The following is a 23,725-nucleotide window of genomic DNA, read 5'->3' as shown; positions in this document are numbered from 1 at the left end:
ATGTCCCCCAGCTCCAATTTTTTATTGTTCTCTAGAGTCTTGTATTTGAAAGTCAAATTTGCCATTCAGTTCAGGTCTTTTCATCACAAATATCTGAAAGTCTTCTTTTTCACTAAAGTCCCATTTTTCCCACTGAAAGAGTATGTGGAGGTTTGCTGGGTAAGTGATGCTTGGTTGTAATCCCATTTCCTTTGCCTTTTGGAATATCATATTCCATGTCCTCTGGTTCTTTAATGTAGAAGCTGCAAGATCTTGTGCTATCCTGATTGGGGCTCCACAATACTTGAATTCTTTTTTTTTGGCAGCTTGCAATATTTTCTCCTTGACCTGAGAGCTCTGGAATTTGGCTATAATATTCCTAGGAGTTTTCCTTTTGGGATCTCTTTCTGGAAGTGGTTGGTGGATTCTTTCAATTTCTATTTTAGCTTCTTCTTCTAGAATTTCAGGGCAATTTCCCCTGAGAATATCTTGGAAGATGATGTATAAGCTCTTTCCTTGATCATGGTTTTCAGGTAGACCAATAATTTTCAAATGATCTTTCCTGGACCTATTTTCCAGGTCAGCAGTTTTCCCCAGAAGATATTTTACATTGCCCTCTATATTTTTATTCATTTGGATTTGCTTTATTGTGTCTTGGTTTCTCATAAAGTCACTGGCTTCCATTTGTTCAATCCTAATTCTTAGGCAATTATTTTCATCAGAGAGTTTTTGTACCTCCTTTTCCATTTGACTTTTCAAGCTGTTGACTTTTTTCTCAAGTCTTTCCTGCATCACCCTCATTTCTCTTTCCATTTTTTCCTCTACCTCTCTAACTTTATCTTCAAAGTCCTTTTTGAGCACCTCTATGGCCTGAGACCAATTCATATTTTTCTTGGAAGCTTTAGATATAGGGGCCCTGATGTTAACATCTTCCTCTGAGGGTGCCCCTTGGTCTTCCTTGTTACTGAAGAAACTTTCTATGGTCCTCACCTTTCTCTGTCTGCTCATCTTGCCTTTCTTTTACTTGACTTTTAGTTCCTTAAAGTGGGGCACTGTTTCCAGGCTGTAGTATCCCAAGCTTAAGAAGTCCCAGGTGGTATGATTTAAGGAGGATCAGGTTCTTCATTCACTTGGCTGGTTCTCTGGTCCTAAATGACCCCAGACCAACTTGCTAATCAACCAGCTTGGTGTGTTGTGGTTGTTAGCTCCGATGAGCTTGTGCCCCTCCCCCACCTGGGCCACTGCTACTCGAGCCTACCTCTTGGTTCTCAGCAGGGGTTTAAAATCAACGTTCTGCCTTAGAACTAGCATAGACCCCTGTAGTCTCCCCCTTGCCCAGGTCTCAGCCCACTCACCAGACTGTGAGCTTAGTTCCAGACAACACTAGGGCTTCAGCTGATTCAGAGGCTCTGGGGATTTCCTTCTCTGGTGAGACCTTCCTGGGACTGGATCTGGGTCAGGGTGACTGTGGGGTTGGAGCACAGTAGCTCCCTCCTTCTGACCTTCCAAGCCGTTCTTGGTTAGAAGATTATTTCAGCACATTCTTCTGTGAGTTTTGCTACTCCAGGCATTTTCCTATGGCGTTATTTGGATGTTTTTTGGAGTGATTGTGACATGAGTTTGAGAGCTCACTGCCTTTCTTCCGCCATCTTTGCTCCGCCCCGGAAGTCCAAGTGTTTTGCTTTTTAGTGCTCCCTGCCCCAAACTTCCCTTCCCTCCTTCCCCTCTCCCCCCCCATCTCCTTCTCCTCCCACTTTTCCTCAGGGCAAAAATATATTACTATACCTGCTTGAGTATATATGTAATTCCCTCTTTGAGCCAATTCTGATAGTGAGGTTCACTCACTCCCCCACTCCTTCCCCCTCTTCCCCTCCCCTCCATAGGCTTTTTTCTTGTTTCCTTCATGTGAGCTACCTCTCCCCATTCCACCTCTCTCCTCTCCCCTTCCCCAGTCTATTCCTCATACCTCTCATCCCTATTTTAAAGATGTCATCATGGGTTAGCTAGGTGGCACAGTGCACAAAGCACCAGCCCTGGGCCCAGGAGGCTCAGAGCCCAAATCTGGCCCCAAACACCAGACAACCCACCCTGTTTGCTCCACAAAGAACAAGGATACACAGAAAATAAATGTTTTAAAAATACCATCCCTTCAAATTCAGTTCAGACCTGTGTCCTCTGTGTATTCCTTACTGAAAAAGTTCTTATGAATTGGAGGTATTATTTTCTCATCTATGACTGTAAACATTTTAACATTTTAATGTCCCTCGTGATTTCTTTTCCATTTACCTTTTTATGATTCTCAAGGGTCTTGTATTTGAAAGTCAAATTTTCTATTCAGTTCAAGTCCTTTCATCACAAATGCCTGAAAGTCCTCGTTTTTCATCGAAGTCCCATTTTTCCTCTGAAAGATTATACTCAGTTTTGCTGGGTACATGATTTTTGGCTGTAATCCCAGTTCCTTTTCCCTCTGGAATATCATATTCCATGACCTATGGTTCTTTAATGTAGAAGCTGCTAGATCTTGCTTTATCCTTATTGGAGCTCCATAGTATTTGAATCCTTTTTTCTAGCTGCTTGCAATATTTTCTCCTTGACCTGGGAGTTCTGAAATTTGGCTATAATATTCCTGGAGGTTTTCCTCTTGGGATCTCTTTCAGGAGGTGATTGGTGTATTCTTTCAATTTCTATTTTAGCTTCTGCTTCTACAATATCAGGGAAATTTTCCCTCACAATCACTTGGAGCATGTTTTGGTTATGGTTTTCAGGTAGTACAGTGATTTTCAAATTCTCTCTCCTGGATTTATTTTCCAGGTCAGCTGTTTTTCCAAGGAGATATTTCACATTGCCCTCTATTTTTTCATTCAATTGGATTTGCTTTACTGTGTCTTGGTTTCTCATAAGGTCACTAGCTTCCATTTGTTCAATCCTAATTCTTAGGTAATTATTTTCATCAGACAGTTTTTAAATCTCCTTTTCCATTTGACTTTTCAAACTGTTGACTTTTTTCTCATGACTCTCCTGCATCTCTCTCATTTCTCTTTCCATTCTTTCCTCCCTCTCTCTACATATTCCTTCTATCTCTCCTACTTTCTCTTCAAAGTCCCTTTTGAGAGCTTCCATGGCCTGAAACCGGTTTATATTTTTCTTGGAAGCTTTGGATGTAGGGGCCCTGTGGTTGATTTCCTCATCTGAGGCTGAACCTTGATCTTCTGTCACTGAAAAAGCTTTCTATAATTCTGAATTTTCTTTGCTTGCTCATCTTTCACTTGACTTTAAACTCTCCACTGGGGGGCCCTGCTTTTCAGCTCCACTACTGTTCCCAACTTCAGAGGGTTCCAGGTGTTTTGGGTTGAGGGAGGACAGGTTTTACTCTTGCCTGGCCTGTTCTCTGATTCGAAGATAACCTCAATCCTACTTACTAAACAACCAACCAGCAAAGCTTTCTGTGGTGTGGTTCTTAGCTTTGACGAACCTGCATCCCTCCCCCACCAGGGCATCCCGGCTCTCAGGATTTCTTCCTGGTTCCCTGCTGGGGTGGGGCAGCCAAATTCCTCTCTAGTTCCCACTGAAACCCCTGCACTCCCCCCCACCCCGATCCCACCTGGGCCAGCTGTTCAGCCTTCTCACTCGACTGCAAGCTCAGTTCTAGAAGACGCTGGTGCTGTAGCTGATTCAGAGGCTCTGAGGTAAATTCCTCTGGCAGCATGTCTGGGGTCTCTGTCAGTGTGATCACAGGGTTGGACTTTACTTGTAGCCCAGTATGGCCCCCTGTAATCTATCACTGGAAAATAATCTCAGCCTATATTTTTGTGTGTTTTTCTGCTCCAGGGGTTCTTTTATTGCTGTTTTTGGGGTAATTGTATCAGGAGCTCTGTGTGTTTAATGTCTTTCCTCTGCAGTCTTGGCTCCACCCCCTCATCCTTCATTTTTGAAGAGGACCAATAACATCATGGAGTGATGTCTTAACTTGTTCATGAATTGGATTTAAGTAAGGTAGAGTTGTACAAAGTCATCAGTTTCACTCTCACTTCCAGAGTCATCAAAGTTCAGTTGTAAGACAAAAGTCAAGATGACTGTCAATAACCTGGGGTGCAGTGGATGACCCTGTTGTCTTCAATGTCTGACCAATCACCCCACAATGCTTGCTTCAGCCACCTTCATAATTTCTGGAACACATTGTTCTCATCCACCCATTCTACTGGGGGAAATCTTCACATGCTTGAGGTAACTTAACTCACCAAGTTTGAGGTCTGTTGGTTACCCTCAACCTAGTTTAGGCCATTGTGGCTACTGCTCATGCTATAGCTTCTTGGCACCACAGGTGAGACTTGGATGAAGGTGGAAACCAAAGGTGGGTGAGCAGCCTCAAAAAGGGCTTTGCAAACCAAGCACCAGAGGTACTAGTCCTCTCTGAACACCCCATACTCTTTGCTAACCACATAAGCAGTGGGTTCTCTCTGGTGTTTCCAGAAACATCCATAAGTCTCAGACTAGGGACGGACTTTAATTACTATAATAAAACAAAGCCATGGAGGGGAGGAGAGCCAGGGTCAGTGAATCTATAGGTTACAACAGACTCTAGAAGCATAGCCTTACCCAGTTTATCAATCATTCCTGTCAACTATTACAAAGAACTACGGGAAAAATGGCCAAGTTCAGTCTGCCTTAGAGACAGAGACAATTGGCTGGCCTGCTTTCATGAGGCTCCACCTGCATGCTGGATGATATCCACCCATGGCAGAGGAAATGCCAGTCTTTGATGTTCAATATTAAAAGAAACTTCACTTTTTAGGGGGGAAAATGTGGCAGGCCAAGTAAAGCCAGACCTTCCATGAGCCTGTGTCCTCTGCACGTTGTTTCGTGTCCTCTCTGTGATTCCCATCTGCCTCTTCAGGGGCTGGGAGGGCTCCAGGTGAAGAGGGACAAAGAGATCCAGTGCCTGGGGAGGTTGTGGCCAAACTAACCACTTAGTTTTCTTGGTTGCTAGGCCTGGGACCTTCATTTTCTGATTTCTTCCTGGCTTTCCCAGTTTCTCAGATTCTAGTCCCCAGCAAGCAGTAGCTACCCTAGAGGATCTCACCTGTGCCCACAGTGTCTGCACAATTTTAAAGCTCTGTTCATCCTTTATTCCCTACAGAGACCTCAGAAGTGCCCCTGGCTCAGAACAGCTGTGGTGGCCAGAGCTGAAGCCAGACCCCCAGAGGGAGATCCTTCCCAAGAGCCCCGTGGCCAGCTGAGCTTCTTTCAGACTGTGCATATCCATCCAGAAGCTGCCTCTTCCATTGGAGGGTAGGACTTTCTATTTACTGGTACATGGCTTCCATTGCACCTTCATTCCTCCTAACCTCCACTTTCCCCACTCTGGCCAAGGCCATTGACCTCCCTAGGTAAGGCCCTCTCTGGGGGGAAGAGTTCAGAGAGGCACTGACTGGAGGCAGTCTAGGTATAGATGCTCCAAAGAAGGAGCCCCACCCCAAGGAGAGGTCCCCTCCCTTTTGAGTTGTTCCCTCTGCAGCGCCCAGATTTGGGGCAGTTGTTCAGAAGGCCCTCTTGTACTCCCCTCTCCCCAAACCACAGCCCTAAGGAGTGAAAACAACAGGAGGCTGGATCAGCCCCCAACCTTCCTGCCTGGAGGAGGCCAGAGAGGGTAGAGGATACAGGTGCAGGGCTGAGAGCTTCACACCTTGGCTACAGGTTGAGCCTGGAGCAGCTTCATTCTGAGTAACTTTCTCTCCTCCTGGCCCAGGCCCAGCCTGCTTCTCTTCAGGGCTGGGGGAGGGTGGCTTGCAAACTCCTGCTGCCCCCTTCCCTCCTAGCCTTGGTCCTCATCCCTACCCATCGCCTTGGGAGGAAATGCCCTCTTCAAAAGACTTTTCTCATCAGTATGGCAAGTCTCGGGATAATCCTTTGATCTCATCAGATCATGGACTCCAGTGGAGAGAACTGAATTTGAACCACGTGGGAAGTCACACAGCCTGGGTTCAAATCATGGCTCTGCCAGTTACCTTGGGAACTTCAGCCCTCTAGGCTCCCTCAGTTTCATCTGTTGAAAGAGGAAGTTGGACTAGTTGACCTCTAAAGGTTCTTCCAGCTCCCCAAAGTTCAACAATCTTTGATTCCATCAGTATGAGAGTTCTGGCCACACCTCTGCTAGCCACTGAGCCTGAATTGCACCCTTCCTGAAGGTTGCTCTGGACCTATCATCTCCTTTGAGTCCCACAACCACCCCATGAGGCTGTTCCTATAGGGGTTATGACCTCCATTTTACAGATGAGGGAACAGGTAAAATGGCTTGTAAATGGTAAAATTATCACAGAAAAGTTGCAATGGAAACTCCAGGTAACCCTGACTCCAAGTCCATCACTGCCCCATTATGTTCTCTGCCAGGACTCCTCAGCACCTGCTCTAGTGGCTGATTCCACTTCCTCCCAACCAGCCAATCTCATGGTTCCCTGGAAGCTGGAGGGACAGAGGGCCTGGTTGGCATTTATGGGAACTGCTTACTGATTGGTCAGTTACCCCTCCTGCTTCACTGAAATGGCCGCCCCCCCCCCAACTGCAACCTCCAATAGCCTTTTCTGTTCTGAGCACCCTGACACCCCAGAGGGTGGGCCAAGGTTGCTTCGAGACAATCAGGTGAAGGACTCGGAAACCTCTGGGTAGCAGGAGAAGGGTGGGGCCCAGTAAACTCAAGGCCTTTGTTGAAAGAGGGGCCTCAGCACAGCTTTTGTGAAGCCTTCACTGTGGCCCTCCCCCACCTCCCTCTGCACCTTCCTTTTGCCTGTCCTCTTCCCTCATTAGATTGTAAGCTCCTTTTGCTTATTGACTCACTGATACCTGTTTGAAAGGCTGTTTCATGCGCTCTCTTTGGCCCCAGAGCACAAACTAGGCCTAATACACTGTTGAAAAAAAAGTGACTCAGCATTAGGGCTACTTGGGTCTTTGGAGACTGGAGGCCCATTGGTCAGGGATGTTTGTGTTTAGAATAAATGACCTCCGAATTCTCAGCCATTCCCACATCCCCTCCTTTGGTTTCTGACACTGTTCTCTGCAGGTAGAGACAATCATTTGAAATACAGTCATTCAGTAGAACCATGGAAGATCACTGTCCCTGGAGTCAGAGGACCTGAACTCCAAACTGCTTTGTGACCTTAGGCTGGTCACTTAACCTCTGTGCCTCATCTACCTTGCCTTAAAATGATGGTACTGGATTGGGGAGTTCTCAGTTCTCCTGCAGACCTCTCAACCTAATTAAATCATGTATATAGCATAAGGGAGGGGAAGGGAAAATGAAAAAGATTCCAAAGGCCCAGTAAGCACCTCTTGCATACCCCACCATGTGCCCCCAGAGATGCCAGAATTAGAATGGGGGGGTAGCCAAGTAGAAACGAGATTTGGAATGAGATGCTGTCTTCCCCAGGAGGCCCTGTCTCAATGTCCCCTCTCCTGGGCATGAGCACACTTGGCCCATGCCTCTCTCCCAGACGCTGAGCAACTCCAGCAGCAGCCCAGGAGGTTTTGACTGTCTGGGTGAGAGCTGCCCCCCAGAAGCGCCCCTCCCTTCTGCTCGCCCCAGGATTGGCTCCCTCTAGTTTGTCACCTGCCTGGTGTCACAAGGGTCAGGGTGTACACGCATGGGTATATGTACACCCTTTACTTCCTCTGAATTGCTCAGTCCTGATTTTAACCCCACAGCTGGCTGGCTGGTGGTAGGCAGGGAGCTGCACACGGCCTCCACCACCTGCGGGGCTCCAGGACTGTCATGACGTCCCAGGTAAGGATCTGGGCACACACTTTGCAGCCCGGGAAGTTCTCAGGGTGTAGGGTGGCAGATAGGGTGTTGGGGGTGGGGAGAGACAGGTGAAAAAATGGGACTAAGGTCCCAGTAACTAGCTCTTGTTGGGATAGGCTCCACCCTCTGTCCTGGGCACCTGGGTACCCATTTCCTGGTCAGGAGACTGGGAGGAGATGCCTGCTGGCCTGCAGGCAGAGAGGGAGCTTCTGAAGGAGTAGGCAACCTTGGAATGGCACAGCAATGTGATGAGAAGTGGAGGGGAAGCTCTGGGGCCAAAGGAAGGGAGCAGGCTGCTGCCAAGCTCTTGGGGGCCAACCCTTCCACTATCTTCCCAGGTCAGAGAACATTTGGTGCTGTCTGATCTTGACTACCTGGAAAACAGCAGCTTTTCCTACTACTCAGAAAACGAGTCCACTCCCTGCTGTTCCTCTCCACCCTGCAGCCCTGACTTCAGCCTGACCTTTGACCTGGCCTCCTTGCCCACCCTCTACAGTCTTCTCTTCGTCTTTGGCCTGTTGGGCAATGGAGCTGTGGCAGTTGTCCTTCTGAGGCAGCGCCGGGCCCTGAGTGGCACTGACACCTTCCTGCTCCATCTGGCTCTGGCTGACATGCTGCTGGTTCTGACGCTCCCCCTCTGGGCTGTGCAGGCTGCCCGGGAGTGGGTCTTCGGCTCTGGCCTCTGCAAGGTGGCAGGGGCCCTCTTCAAGATCAATTTCTAAGCAGGGGCCTTCTTACTAGCCTGTATCAGCTTTGACCACTACCTGACCATTTTTCATGCCACCCAACTCTACCAGTGGGGCCCTGGGACACGTGTGACCCTCACTTGTGTCATTGTCTGGGGACTCTGCCTGCTATTGGTCTTTCCAGACCTGCTCTTCCTGTTGGCACAGCATGAACCTCGCCTCGTTGAGGCAAGCATGAACCACACGTTGTCTTTATACCTTCCCCCAGACTGGCCACACAGCCTTAAATATCCTGCAGCTGCTGGCTGGTTTCCTCTTTCCACTGCTCATCATGGCCTCCTGTTACACTCACATTCTCCTAGTGTTGCTGGGCTCTCAGGGGCAGCAAAGACTTCGGGCCATGAGGGTAGTGGTAACTGTGGTAGTGGCCTTTGCCCTCTGCTGGACGCCCTACCACCTGGCCATGCCGGTGGATATACTCATTGATGTAAAGGCAGTGAGCAGAGACTGTGAGTGGGATAGCCAGCTGGATGTGGCCAAGTCCATCACTTCAGGTCTTGGCTTTCTGCACTGCTGCCTCAATCCCCTGCTCTTTGCTTTCGTGGGGGTCAAGTTCCGTGGCCATAATGCGGACACTGATAGGGAGGCTGGGCTGGGCTGCCCAGGCCAGGAGGCCCTCCTTTGCCCAACTCCGACATCTTCCCGGAGAGATTCCTCCTGGTCTGAGACCACAGAAGCCTCATACTCAGGCCTGTAAAGCTGCAGCCCTCTGCCATCCCTGGTCTGGCCCATCCCTGCCCAGATGCTAGCCTCAGCAGGCCTGCTTTACCTAGGCTCTGTGAACTTCTAACTGAAATGGAGCATTTCCTTCCATTCTGAACACAGGCCACAAAACCATTTCTCTAAGAATGTTTTTTGGCTCCACGAGGCCAGCTGAAGAACCCCCGGACTGCAGCAGCCTATCTTGGGGGGTGGGGGGGGGAGTCCAAGAGACACTGTTCCTGTGTAGGCAAGAGAGCTGGTGTGGGGCTAGGGTCTGTGGGCACTAAAGGAGAAGATGGTCATTTGGGTCCTTGGAGAGGGAGAGTCTGGGTGGAACTCTGGGGAGCGCCAGCTGTTGGTAAATGAAAGGCTTGACTAATGCCACAAAAAGATTTTATTTCATAATAAACTCCAATGCTTAGTGCTTAATTTTCCCTGGGAGATAAAAACCAACTCAGTAACAATCAAACTAATCCTGGCTAAAATCCACATTAAAATCCCCGCCTAAAACGCCCCTGATTGCGAGCTCCCTGTTCTTGTTTCTCTCCTCACTTTGAGAGCTGTTGTTGCCTTCTTTTCCCAAGGGCTTTACCTCCTCTTAGCCATTTCACCCAAACAAGTGCAGCTCCCAACACCATCAAGATCATGGGTTCAAGGAGAAAGAAGGAGAGGGTAGCTAGACATTTGCACAGCCACAATCCTGATGTTACTTGGTCAGTGACAGGAAATCACTACTCAAATGCACAGAATTCTAAATCAGCACTAACTTTTACATCAAACACCTGAAAAAATCTTGAACAGTTCATTTAACGTTACTTCTCCAGCTAATTGTCCCTAAATACATTTGCTAGAAGCAGCAGTGCTCTGAGGCACAGTCGCCTCGCCCTCCTGGGTCTCAGCATCCTTGGGTGGTATCTCCTCTTTGTGCTGCGAGCGAATCCTTTTTCCCTTCTTGGCAGAATGGTGGCTTGTTTTTGTGCATGTAGCAGCTGGAGTGGGCTGAGTCTGCCCAGATGTGCCAGCTTTTGGGGTGGGTGGGAGGAGGAGGAGAGGCCCATGGCACAGAGAACAGACTACACAATCGGTATCCACCGACTTGGAGTGGCGACCAACCCTAGAAGAATCAGATCATGGGAACAAAGGTGAGCACTAAGCTATTTGCCAGAGAAGGGGACAAAAGAGAAAACGGGCAGGGCAAAGGGACTTTGTTACCTGGCTTTGCACTGAGAACATTCATAGATAAATTTATAGTGAATCTCATAAGTGTGGCATCGTTTCACCAAGGGCAGCTCTGGGTGCACTGATGCAGATCTTTGGGCATAGACCTTCCAAAAGGGACCATGACAGTCTCTGACGCCATGAAACAGCCAAGTAGCTCCGTGGCATAATTCATGGATCAGTGTGTCCCGGAGCCGGTCTTGGAAGAGAAAAGGAGAAAAATTAGGAGCACTTGAAATATACCTCAACTTTCTCCCATATAAAAGTGACATTGTACTCATATACACACATAATCAGCATTAAGGTTTTTCTTTTCAGAGGATGGAAAAAATGAAATTTTTTCCACTCCAACTCAGTAATGAATCTCAGAGAGATTCAAACATTCAATCAAAGGAACAAGCACTCATTAAGCACCAGTAGGTGTGCAAGGCACTGGGGATACATAGACAAAATCAATCCATCAATCTCAGCTCTCAAGGAGGTCACTTTCTGTGACTCAGTAAGTATTCACTGTTATGTTAGTTCTGTTCCCAGCACTGTGGAAACTGACAGTACAGTTAGGGAGGTAACAACCACCTGAGCCAAAGACAAAAAAAGGCAAGAAGAATTGCCTGGGGTGAGGAGGGGTGGCGATGGGGGAAGGGCCCCCTGGGGGCTGGCTACTCAGCAAAGATTGCCTGGCTCGACCTGGCCCCTGAAAACCAAAGAGAAAAAGGCAAGGTACCAGTAAGATCCAGCAGCTCCAGGTAAGACCCTGCCCCAGAAAGCACCAGCCAGCTTCCAGTGGCCTCCTGGGCCTTCCCTAGTGCCATTGTGTCTCATTCTCTGCTCCACCTCTCCCCAGCAGCCTTTTCCAGTTCAGAGAAGGGACAGCTGCCTCTCTAACTAGACTTTAATAGCTTATCCTGCTCCTACTAATGTGAGACTGCTTGGGGGTGGGGTGTCACAAAGGATGCATTGCCATGCTGCTATAAGGTTGGTCTTCAATAGATAGATATAGACATAGATTTAGAGAGAGGAGATAGATATAAAAAGACAGAGAAAGATGGACATGGAGATAGAGTAAGACAGACAGACATAGAGAGAGACAAAGATGTGTGTGTGTGTGTGTGTGTGTGTGTATGAGAGAAAGAGAGAGAGAGAGAAGAAATAGAGATTTAGAGAGCAGTAGAGATAGATAAAGACAGAGAAAGATATAGATAGATAGGGAGATATAGACAGCAGATTTAAAGAGAGAGATATAGAGGAGATAGAGATACAGAAAGAGAGCCAGATAGCAAGATAGGGAAAGAGAGAGATCAAGACACACACAGAGAGAGAAGAAATAGAGACAGATAGATTTAGAGAGGGAGAGAACGAGAGACAGCTAGATAAAGGAGATAAAGGAAAGAGAAAGGTAGAAATAGAGAAAGAGATAAGGAAAGATCAAGAGAAAGGAGACATACATAGAGGAAAGAGTGATAGAGGAGAAAGAAAGAAAGATGAGATAGAGTGAGATAGAGGAAATAGAGATAGATAGAGGAATGAGAGAGAGAATAAGAGAGAGATACATCAAGATAAAAAGAGACAGGGGAGAAAGAGAGAGGAGATATTGATTGATAGAGATAGAGAGGAAAAGAGAGAAACAGATATACAGATATAGACAAAGATATATTGAGGAGAAAGGGAGATAGCCAGATAAAGGACAGAGAGATATGTTTAGAGAGAGAGAGAGAACCAGCAAGATATAGGAAACAGAGATAGATTCAGAAGAGATAGAGAGAGAAAAATAGAGACAGATTTAGAGAGAGATCGAGAGACAGCTAGATAAAGGAAAGAGAGAAAGATAGGAAAGAGTGATAGAGAAATAGAGAGATAGAGAGAAAGTTAGAGAGGAGATAGAATTAGAGAAAGATGAGATAGAGATAGAGACAGAGAGAGGGAAAGAGAAAGACAGACAGAAAAAGATAGATTGAGGAGAAAGGGAGAGAGATAGCCAGATATAGGAAAGAGAGAGAGATAGAAAGACAGAGAGTTAAAGAGATAAATAGAGGAGATAGAAAGATACAGGAGATAGAAAGATAGACAGATATAGAGCCAGGTAGGTAGATAGATAGATAGACAGACAGACAGACAGGAAGGCAGGCAGACAGACTGAGAGACAGATAGATTTAGAGAGCAATAGAGAGAGATAGAGGAGAGAGATTGTCAGATATAGGAAATAGAGATAGATAGATTTAGAGAGAGAAAGGAGAGTTATAGATAGAGAGAATTAGAGTTAGGAAGAGACAGAAGAGATAGAGAGATTAGATAGAGAGAGATAGCCAGATATAAGAAATAGAGAGAGATAGAGGAGATACAGAGAGAGAGAAAAATAGAATTAGATAGAAAGTGAGAGATAGAGGAGATAGAGAGAAGATAGATAGAGGGAGAGAGATAGAAGAGATACAGACAGATTTAGACAGGGATAGGGAGATCGAGAGAAAGCTAGATAAAGGAGATAAAGGAAAGAGACAGAAAGCTAGATTGGGGGATAAAGAGAGAGAGATAAAGAAAGATCAAGAGAGAGGAGATAGAGCAAGAGATACATAGAGGAGTGATAAGAGAAATAGAAAGAAAGTGACAGAGGAGAGAGACAGAGTTAGAGATAGAGAAAAATATAGAGATAGAGATACATCAAGATAGATAGAGATAGAGAAAGATAGATGGAGGCGATAGAGGGAGGATAGATAGATAGACAGACAGATTTAGAGAGAGATAGAGGAAATAGAGACAGATAGAGGAAAGAGAGATAGCCAGATATACAAAATAGATAGATTTAGACAGATTGAGAGAGAAAGGAGAGGAAACAGAGACAGACAGAGAGGGAAAGAGAGAAAGAGGAATAGAGATAGACAGAGATAGATAGAAAAGAGTTATAGATAGAGGAGATAGAGATTAGACAGACAGACAGACAGATAGATAGATAGATAGATAGATAGATAGATAGATAGATAGATAGATAGATAGATAGACAGACACATACATACATACATACATACATAGAGGAGCCAGATATAGGAAATATAGATAGACAGATTAGAGAGATAGGTAGAGATAGATAGATATAGAGGAGAGAGATAGCCAGATATAGGAAGTAGAGATAGATTGAGATAGAGATAGACATACACACATTATATATATATATATATATATATATATATATATATATGAGAGGAGAGATAAAGAAAGATAGGGGAGACAGAGAGATAGAAATTAGATAGATTAGATAGAAAGATAGATATAGATTGCTTTAGATAAAAATAGAAAGGAAACACAGAGAGAGAGAGATAGCCAGATATGGGAAATAGAGACAGATAGATTGAGAGAGAGAGAGAGAGAGAGGTGACAGAGATAGGTAGATAGAGACAGAGAGAGAGAGAGAGAGAGAGAGAGAGAGAGAGAGAGAGAGAGAGAGAGAGAGAGAGAGAGAGAGTTTTGAGAGACATAGAAAGACAGAGATAGAGGAAATACAGAGAGATAGAGGAGATAGAGATTAAATAAGATTTAGAGAGCAATAGAGAGAGGAGATAGAGAGAGGAAATAGGACACAGATAGATGGATAGATTTAGAGAGAAAGATGGAGAGATAGAGAAAGAAAGAGAAAAAGAGAGAGAGAGATATAAAGAGACAGAGATAGAGAAAGGTAGATACAAAGATAGACAGATATAGATAGAGAAAGAGACAGATAAAGGAGATAGACAGAGAGAGAATGAGAACTCAGGAAGAAGGGACAGATCTCGGTGACTAATTGGGTATAAGAAAGAATAAAGTAGAAAGAGTCAAAATGACTTGAAGGCTTCAAGACTGAAGAGAGCAGGTGTGATCTGAAGGCCTGCCGTTATCTTGGGAAAGACATTCAGGTCACATACCATACATCACACTCATTACCTGCCGAGTCACAGACTTTTTCTGAAAGCTCAATGCGGATGCTACGAGTTGCTTGTGGACCCCCTTCTTTGCCTGAAAAGTGGCAGTATCCCGCTGTTGTACGCATCTTTTTATTCCAGTTTATGCTGATTTTCTCTGGTAACTAAAGACAAAGAACACATGAAGGGAGTCAGGTGGCCCTCTGAAGATCTAGACTACCACGCTGGTGCCCCACCCTGCTCTAACAGCCCAGTGCCTTCCCTTAGCAGTGTGTCTCTCTCCACTGGAGCGGAGGCTCCTTTAAGGGCTGCTTCATTTTTGTCTTTTCCTTCCTCCTACATCTTAGTATGTGCTTCATAAATGCTTTTCATTCATTTACTCACTGACTTTCCCTCAATCGAAAGGGATCGTGCCCAAAAGAGGTCCAAAAAGCCTGCCTGTCTTAGGGAAAGGCCGAGAAGTTCTCCTCCCTCCTGCTCCCAAGAATGAATATGGGCCCAGGGAGTAAGACGGACCAAGCTGCACTGGTCCCAGCCAGGGTTCAAGCTGGAGCTGAGTGGCAGGAGAGCATCTCTCCATTCCATTCCCCTCATCTCCATTTTCACAAAGCAGGATGTTCATACATGCCCTTAAAAGATGATCTGCTTGGGGAAGATGCTGTGTTGTCAAACTGGAGAGAACTCAAGAAGAGGCATGTGGACAACTTTTTGTTTAAAGTACCACAAATCAAAAGATTTTTCCCTTAAGAAGAAAAACATGTAAATAAGCCTCTCCTGTAGCTCACATGGAGTAAGACACAAACAGATCAATATAAGAATAAAGACTTTGAAAAATATAGGCCTGGAGCAGGAAATGGCAAATCACTCCAGTATCTATGCCAAGAAAACCCAAAATGGAGTCACAGAGTCCAACCCAACTGAACAACAACTACAAAATCATGTGAGCTTCAAAAATCCAGGTAACTACCATGTGGGAAGACTGCAGAGGACTTCACTGAGGAGATAACAGAGAAGGAAGAGGACAGGGGAGAGGGGGCAGGGCTAGGGGAAGGGAAGGGCACTGGCTCCCATTTCTCATACATTAGTTCATTTGATCCTCACAATGACACTGGGGCGGGTACACCCCCTTTTTTTTGGCGGGGCAATGAGGGTTAAGAGCTAGTAAGTGTCAGGTGTCTGAGGCCAGATTTAAACTCAGGTCCTCCTGACTTCAGGGACAGTGCTTTATCCACTGCACCACCTAGCTGCCCCCCCATACCCACATCATTAACATGTACCCTGCTCATTTGGGCCTATGTGCTCTCCACCTTCACCTAGACTTCCCTTCCTCTACTCTGTCTCTTGAAATCCTATCCATCCTCCAGGCCCCAGGTCAAGGCCCACCTCCTTCCTTCCAAAAGCCTTCTCTGAGAACCTCCTCCAAACTCCTTTGGCTGGAAGAATGTGTGCTGCCCACCAGCATGGTGCAACCTGGTCACCAATCCATTTGTGTGCACCTGCCCGCCCACTATCCCTACTGAGGGCAGAAGTCCCACCTTTCCCGCTCTGTACCCTACCAAGGTGCCCGTTTGCCAACTGACCCACTCTACCTTTTTCCCAAAGATTGTGGCATTAAAGAAGTGGTAGAGCTTCCAAGTCAGCTCCTCCTTTTTCAGCTGAAAGTACTTCACATAATCAGATGTGGAACTCGACAGCTCAGCCAAGAAACAGCCGGCCACCCGGCAATTCTTCATCCTGCAGAGACAGGCTCCCATCAGTTTGGCAAACAAGGAGTGCAAGCCCCCTTCGATCCCTTCCACCTCAGATTGATGATGCCTCATTCTTCCAGTTATGCAGGTCTGAAGTCTTGGCCTTGGCTCCTCCCTTGTTTTCACACCCTCTTCCCAATTGGCTGGCCAATTCTTCCTTTAGCACATTCCTTGCATTCATCTCCTCCTTTCCATTTCCACTACCCACCCAGACATTTGATGCTTCAAGCCAGAAGCTGAATGGATCGAATGTAGAATGAAATGTTGATTTTGAGGACAAGACCAATGTGGGAATTTATTTTGCTTGACTGTATTGTTTGTTAAAAGGGTTTGTTTTTTCTTTTTTTTTCTCTATGGAAAGGCAGAAAAGGATTAGGGTTATGGTTAGGGTTAGAGGAGGTGGGAGAAAAAGTTGATTTTTAATGGAAGAAAATAAAAAATTAAATTTGAAAAACCCCAAACAAAAGGATTAGTCGAAGAGATAGGAAGAGAATGAATTTGACAAAGGCAGAGCCATTCTGGTCAAACAGACCATCTGGCTAGATGGTCTGGATTAATGGCTTGGTACCAAAGTCTCAGTGCTGCCTTTAGCTTTGGGGACACCCTTTTGGGATGTACCCACATTAAAGCACTTCATAAAAATAATATAAAGAAATGATTATGCTGTTATAGCTATGAAACCTGGACTTCCACTTGATTTAATAAGCATTTATATCCTTAGAAGTATTCTATCAGGGGAAGCTAGATGGTGCAGTGGATAGAGCACCGGCCCTGGAGTCAGTAGGACCTGAGTTCAAGTCTGGGCCTCAGACACTTAACACTTACTAGCTGTGTGACCCCAGGCAAGTCACTTAATCCCAATTGCCTCACCAAAAAAAAAAAGAAAGAAAAAAAGAAGTATTCTATCAACCTTTAGCAGTTCCATCACTTCCTTACCAACTAGATCCTAGAATACAACCAATATTCCCCAACCTAAGTGACACCCATTCTGTCACCAAGCACCATGGCAAATGCTGGGGCAAAAGGCAAAAATGGGGGCCCAGTTCTCACCGAGCTCACAGTCTGTTGAAGGAGACAGGCTCTGAACAATTATGTACAAATGAGAGGCAAGGAATGGGTGACAGTGGGATGCCATTTGATTAACTAAAGTCAAACAGCCATAAGCAAGAACAAATTTCAGGACGTTTCTCCCATTTAAGATCTTAGATCATAGATTCGGAGCTGGAAGGGTCCTTAAACACCATCAAGTCCAACCCCTTCAACTTGAGAGATGAGGAAACTGAGGCACTAAGCAGTTAAATGAATTGCCCAAGCTATTAAGTGTTTGAGGCAGAATTCAAACTCAGGTCTTTCTGATTCCAAATCCAGCCCTCTAAGCCCGTCTTATGAGGTGACTTGTCCAAGGTCACACAGGTAGTTAAACAGCAGACAGAATTTGAACTCAGGTGTTCTAACTCTCCAAATTTCTTTCCCAACCATTTACCAGCGGCCTTCTTGCCCTGGAAAATCCCTGTGGCCCCATCCTCTGGTCAATCCCTCCCAGAAGCTCCAATAGAAGAGAATATCTGGGAGAAGAGGGCGATTGATGGTGTCAAAGGGTACAGAGAGGTCACAGATGAGGGTTGGGGGAAAAAAAGCCATTAGATTTGATCACCTTTTCTGAATCCTCATCTGGACACTAGTGGGTGGTCCAGATCTAGAGCTGAGGCAGGACACTAGGATGGCCCTATACGAAAAGTAGGGGCTGAAGACAGATGGCTGAATCCAAGGCTGACACGAGGCTCACTGGGAAGATCCTGGAGCAAAGTCTGACACGTGGTACTGGAGTCTTGGACACAGAAGTCCCCATGTGAACAGGGAGAGTGGAATCTGTATACCTATTAACTCCCATACAAGACAACCCAGAGCATTCCCCCTAGGCAGAGCTCTAGGGGGAAGACAGTGATGACACCCTCACATCTCAGAGTCCCACATCATTTACAAAGTGTTTATAAAATTGTCCACTGACTGAAAGCTTCAAACTCAACTTGGCTTAGAGAATTGACAGAAGCAGAGGGTGAAGAGTCCCCATAATAATGTCAAGAAGTTTTCTTTGGCTCTCAAAGGTGAGAGGAAGATAAGCATTGACAGCATAAGAAGGTAATGAAATAAAGGAAAGAGGAGCATCTAGCCCCATAAGCTTGACCCCATTCCTGAAGGCCTCTTGAGACCTGAATTTCACTTTTAGTCTCCCTTTTTTTATCCAAATCTTAACCATCCCTCAGGACCCAAGTCCCAAACCTCCTCCTTCCTTGACCTCTGGCCACAGTGATTTCTAGCTCTTCTTCATGTGTCCTATTCTTCTTCATAGATCTGAAAGCTGGGCTAGTGCTGTGTCTCTAATGCCCATGTGATTTGGGTACGCCCTTTTGCTGCCTTGTCTCTACAGCTCTACCTCCAACCAGACTCTTTGATCCTTTAAGGTAGGAACCACCTTAAAGACTGGAGACTTCTCTAAGCAGTCAGTATGAAGTTTGGCCCAGAAAAGGTCTTTAATTACTCAATAAACACTGGTTGAATTAAGTTAGACAGAAGAAATCTGGGTGGGGACAAACTGAAAAGAGACAAGAGAAGGATGGACAATCCTAATTATAATAGAAGGGAGTAGAGGTAGTCAAAGCCTGAGATTTTATCAGAAAGCGATTAACCATAAATTCTACCTAAGGTGAAGGAAGTACCAAGGATGGCAAAAAGGCAAATGGGGCTTTCAACCCTTCTGTGATACTGCTGAAGGAGTATTTTTGCCCCAAACTCAAGTTTTGGAAAACAATTTGAAATGCGTCTGCAAACACAAGCAGAGAGGACTCCCTACATGCATATGCAAACTGGTCCTGCAAGCCCTGAATCCTTCTCCCTCATCCACATCGGAGGCACCCGACAGGCCCCCACAATGAGTATCACAATCTCAACAGGAACAACAGTGTGTATGGCAATAAGCTTACACACTGACCAAGGGGCACAATAGGAGAAAAGGGATGGGGCTAATCCATACCAAGGTCTCCTTCCTTAATTTCCTGATCTGGCACCTGCCAGTACCAGTCATGTGGGATTTAACTATGCATGTCCTTGCATTGTTACTTGGCTCCTGTGTAGTTTCATCTTCTCTCTTCCACTGGACCACAAGGTCAACAAGAGAGACCGTGCCTTATATATTACCCATAACACTCAGCATACGCAGGGCTGAGTACATATACATACCAAGGACTTGGATCACAATCAATCACATACCTTCTACTGCTTTTCGGAGCATCTGGGTTACTGGCTGATGTAACTGGGGGAGTTGACAAGGTAGGTACTACCCCCGAAGTGCCTGAAAGGCCCGGTGTAGGGGTCCCTGAGTCCTGAACTGAGCTGGGCACATCCCTGGAAGGAGTCTTGAAGGCTTTCTTTACTAAAAGCACAAACAAAATGTACTAGAAAATTGCTGAGTGTAAAGGATATCTTAATGGAGTAGAGTCAGTTAACTTGCACCCAGACAAAAGGCCACCAGCACCAAGGAGAGCCTGGGAGTCCAACCTGGAAGCACATAACAGGATACAGGTTTCAATAACTAAGAGTGAGGGTTAACACACTGGCCTGTCATTTCCCCATCACTTAAGCTTTTTGCTTCCTGATAGTGTTAACAAGGGGAAAAGGATTGTCATTCAATAATGATTGTCAATGACTGTATGCCCACTAGCGTTGATGAAGTACCTACTGTGGGCATGGTATATCCCCAAAGACAGAAAGCAAGCCAAAACAGCGCAGAGCTGGCATCTGGAACTGTAATCTCCCCAGAGAAAACATCCAAATACACAGCACAGCAGAGCGTAGCAAGGACTGGACTAGGGGACAGGAAGACTCAGCTTCAAATCTTGCTGTAGATACTTATCTGGGTGACCTTAGGCACATCTTCCAACCTCCTTGAAACTGAGTTTACTTCTCTGTACAGTGGGGATAAGAAGAGTCCCTGCTTCCCAAAGTTGTTATGAGGATCAAATGAGGGAATGCCTGTAAAGCAAACCTTAATATGCTAGAGGAATGAATGCTCTTATTCTAGCTTCTAACTTCTGCTGCTGCTCAGGTATGGTAGCAGAAGCCAATCTGGCCGGCTAAAAGGCCTACCCAGAGGTAACACTGACAGGGATTTTTCCCTGAAGGGCTTTGCAACTGTCCTGCTACCTTTCAGGACCACTTAGAGACTTTTCTAATCAAATGCCTCTTATTTCTCACAGCCATTTGAAATTTTCTACTTTCTAGTTATGTGAAGATGGGGAGAAAACTGGCTTTTTCCTTCTAGGCTTATTCTGCTTAAAATCCTTTGTGAGAGGGCAGCTAGGTGGCACAGTGGATAAAGCACCAGCCCTGGATTCAGAAGGACCTGAGTTCAAATCCAATCTCACTTGACACTTACTAGCTGTGTGACCCTGGGCAAGTCACTTAACCCTCATTGCCCTGCCCCTCCCCCAAATCCTTCGTGAGGCCTTTAACTTTTCTGGGGTCTTTCCTAGATAACTCAGAAACTCAGACACTTGACAAGTACTAGCTGTGTGACCCTGGGCAAGTCACTTAGCTCTCATTGCCCCCCACCCCCAAAAAACAAAGAAAACAACAACAACAAAAACCAGTCTGAGGTGGGCAAACCTGATGAAGAAGTACAGGACCCCATGAAATGGAGCCAGGACATATACATGGAATATAAACCAGGATTTTTTTTTGGCAGGGAAATGAGGGTTAAGTGACTTTCCCAGGGTCACATAGCTAGTACTTGTCAAATGTTTAAGGCTGGATTTGAACTCAGGTCCTCCTAAATCCAGGGCCCGTGCTTTATCCACTGTGCCACCTAGCTGCCCCCTTAAGACTGGTTTTTAATTTTGATAAAACAGTGTCACTGGCTGGATCCCATTCTCTTAGGTCTCTGACTATGGAATTAGGCAGTTCTCTTGAGGAAAACATAGTGAGAGGCAATTGGGTCTCTTTATTCATTTATATGGTGTGTGATAATATTCTTTCTTTAGTTTTATGCTGCACTTTTGATAGTATTAGATATTTAAATTGAGAAACTGAAAAGACCATCCAGCTAGGAAGTAACTACAGAAATAACTATGATGTAGTCACAAAATATGTTAAGAACATTCACTCATTTGTCCTTAATGGAAGACCACCAAGTCTGTTTAAGAAGTTACTTACTAGACTCCAGCTTCTGGGATATGAACTCAGTCTTTGACAAAAATTGCTGGGAAAACTGGAAGATAGTATGGCAGAAATTAGGCATAGGGGGCAGCTAGGTGGCACAGTGGATAGAGCACCGGCCCTGGATTCAGGAGGACCTGAGTTCAAATCCGGCCTCAGACACTTGACACTTACTAGCTGTGTGACCCTGGGCAAGTCACTTAACCCCAATTGCCTCACCAAAAAAAAAAAAAAAGAAATTAGGCATAGACCAACATCTTACACCTTATACTAAAATAAGGTCAAAATGGGTACATGATTTAGACATAAAAAGTGATACCATAGGTAAATTAGGAGAGGAAGGAATAGTTTACCTCTAAGATTTATGGAAAGAAAACAGTTTATGACCAAACAAGAGAAAGAGAATATTATGAAATGCAAAATGGATGATTTTTATTAAATTAAAAAGGTTTTGTACAAACAGAAGCAATGCATCCAAAATTAGAATGGAGGCAAAAAGCTGGGAAACAATTTTTATAACTAGTATTTTTGATAAAGGCCTCATTTCTAAAATATATCGGGGGGCAGCTAGGTGGCGCAGTGAATAGAGCACCCGCCCTGGAGTCAGGAGAACCTGAGTTCAAATCTGACCTCAGACACTTAACATGTACTAGCTGTGTGACCCTGGGCAAGTCACTTAACCCCAATTGCCTCACTAAAAAAAAAAAAAAAAAGAATCCAAGTCATTCCCCAATTGAGAAATGGTAAAAGGCTATGAACAGGCAGTTTTCTGATGAAGAAATCAAAGCTATCTATTGCCATATGAAAAAATGCTCTAAATTACTATTGATTAGAGAGATGCAAATCAAAACAACCCTGAGGTACCACCTGATACCTATCAGATTGGCTAATATGACAAAAAAAGAAAATAATAAATGGAGAAGCTATGGAAAAATTGGAACACTAACGCATTGTTGGCGGACCTGTGAACTGATCCAGCCATTCTGGAGAGCAATTTGGAACTATGCCCAAAGGGCTATAAAGCTGTGTATACCCTTTGACCCAGCAATACCACTATTAGGTCTTTTTCCCAACGAGATCATGGAAAAGGGAAAAGGTCCCACATGTACAAAAATATTTATAGCTGCTCTTTTTGTGGTGGCAAGGAATCGGAAATTGAGGGGATGCCCATTAAATGGGGAATGGCTGAACAAGTTGTGGTATATGAATGTAATGGAATACTATTGTACTATAAGAAATGATGAGCAGGTGGATTTCAGAGACCTGGAAGGACTTACATGAACTGATGCTGAGTGAGATGAGCAGAACCTGGAAAGCATTGTACACAGTATCAACAACATTGTGTGTTGATCAACTGTGATAGACTTGACTCTTCTCAGCAATACAATGGTCCAAGATAATTCCAAATGACTCATGATGGAAAATGCTCTCCAAATACAGAAAAAAAGAACTGTGGCATCTAGATGCAGATTAAACCATACTATTTCTTTTGTTTTGTTTTGTTTTTTGAGGTTTTTCCTTTTTGCTCTGATTCTTCTTTCAAAGCATGACTAATGCAGAAATGTTTAATGTTATTGTACATATATAACCTATATCAGATTGCTTGCTGTCTTGGGGAGGGGGGAGGAAGGGGAGGGAGGGAGAAAAATTGAAACTAGAAATCTTATGAAAATAAATGTTGAAAACTATCTCTACATGTAACTGGAAAATAATAAAATACTTTTATGGGGAAAAAAGAAGTCACCTACTGTCACTGTCAGTTGCCTACTAACATTAAAATTGGTGTACTTGTTAGTAACACAGTGCTACGTGCTCAAGAAGGAACATATATCAGACACTGGACTATCCAGATGGGGCCTCCAGATAGTCACATAGGGTAAGCTCCCTAATAACCAGTCACCAAGATAGCATTCCTCCATTAGGCCAAAAGTAATGGTATACTGGGTCACACAATGGGTCACACGATGGGCTGGGGGGGAGGGGGGATTGGCAGAGGGTGATGGGAATGTTTCTATAATGGGAAGGGACCTTGGGGGTGATCTATTTCAACCTGCACCTGAACCGGATTTTCCTCTACAACATTCCCAAGAAATGATCACTTACCTACTTAAAGATTCTCTAGTGCTAGAGACCCCATAACCTCCTAAGGTATCCCATTCCACTTTTGGACAGCTCTGTTGAAAAAAAAGTGCTCTGCTCTGTCCCAAAGAAAGGGCTGGGAAAAAGGGAGAGACATGATATTTGTGTGGGATTCCAAACAAGATGCATATAGACAGGAATCAATGTGTGTGGAGTATAAACAATGGTGGATTAAGATTCATGCCAGCTCTGATTTCTTTGACCCTCAGTTTCTTCATCCATAAAATAAAGGTAATTCATGTGAGTGGAATGGAAAAATCCATAGATCAAGTGCTTTATAAACAATTTGCTTTAAAAAGTCAC

At 45.0% G+C, this 23,725-nt stretch overlaps 1 protein-coding gene and 1 pseudogene across 1 annotated transcript; one reads left to right on the top strand and one right to left on the bottom strand.

The window, feature by feature from the left end:
- Nucleotides 1–7,705: 7,705 nt before the first annotated feature.
- Nucleotides 7,706–9,214, top strand: LOC122734172 (annotated as a pseudogene).
- A 420-nt stretch (nucleotides 9,215–9,634) lies between these two features.
- LOC122734153 (acidic repeat-containing protein-like) lies at nucleotides 9,635–19,636 on the bottom strand. Its single transcript, XM_043974873.1, has 5 exons — nucleotides 19,340–19,636; nucleotides 15,914–16,058; nucleotides 14,347–14,488; nucleotides 10,432–10,636; nucleotides 9,635–10,333 (listed from the first exon to the last, which is right to left on the bottom strand). Exons 2-5 carry the CDS (start codon nucleotides 16,055–16,057, stop codon nucleotides 10,054–10,056), a joined length of 771 nt encoding a protein of 256 aa, XP_043830808.1. The 5' UTR covers nucleotide 16,058; nucleotides 19,340–19,636; the 3' UTR covers nucleotides 9,635–10,053.
- Between the last annotated feature and the right edge of the window lie 4,089 nt (nucleotides 19,637–23,725).

The sequence above is a fragment of the Dromiciops gliroides genome, chromosome X, assembly GCF_019393635.1.
Source record: "Dromiciops gliroides isolate mDroGli1 chromosome X, mDroGli1.pri, whole genome shotgun sequence".
Taxonomy (NCBI): domain Eukaryota; kingdom Metazoa; phylum Chordata; class Mammalia; order Microbiotheria; family Microbiotheriidae; genus Dromiciops; species Dromiciops gliroides.
The sequence above is the reverse complement of the archived record's forward strand: the minus strand, read 5'-3'. Positions and strand labels throughout refer to the sequence as shown.

Bases quoted from the DNA above. Each gene is read 5' to 3' on its own strand.
- LOC122734153 (XM_043974873.1), bottom strand. From the start codon at position 16,057: ATGAAGAATTGCCGGGTGGCCGGCTGTTTCTTGGCTGAGCTGTCGAGT. The intron at 14,489-15,913 runs GTAGAGTGGGTC...CTTTGTCTTTAG, and splicing joins CCACAATCTTTGGGAAAAAG to TTACCAGAGAAAATCAGCAT. The intron at 10,334-10,431 runs GTAACAAAGTCC...TGATTCTTCTAG, and splicing joins TGTTCTCAGTGCAAAGCCAG to GGTTGGTCGCCACTCCAAGT.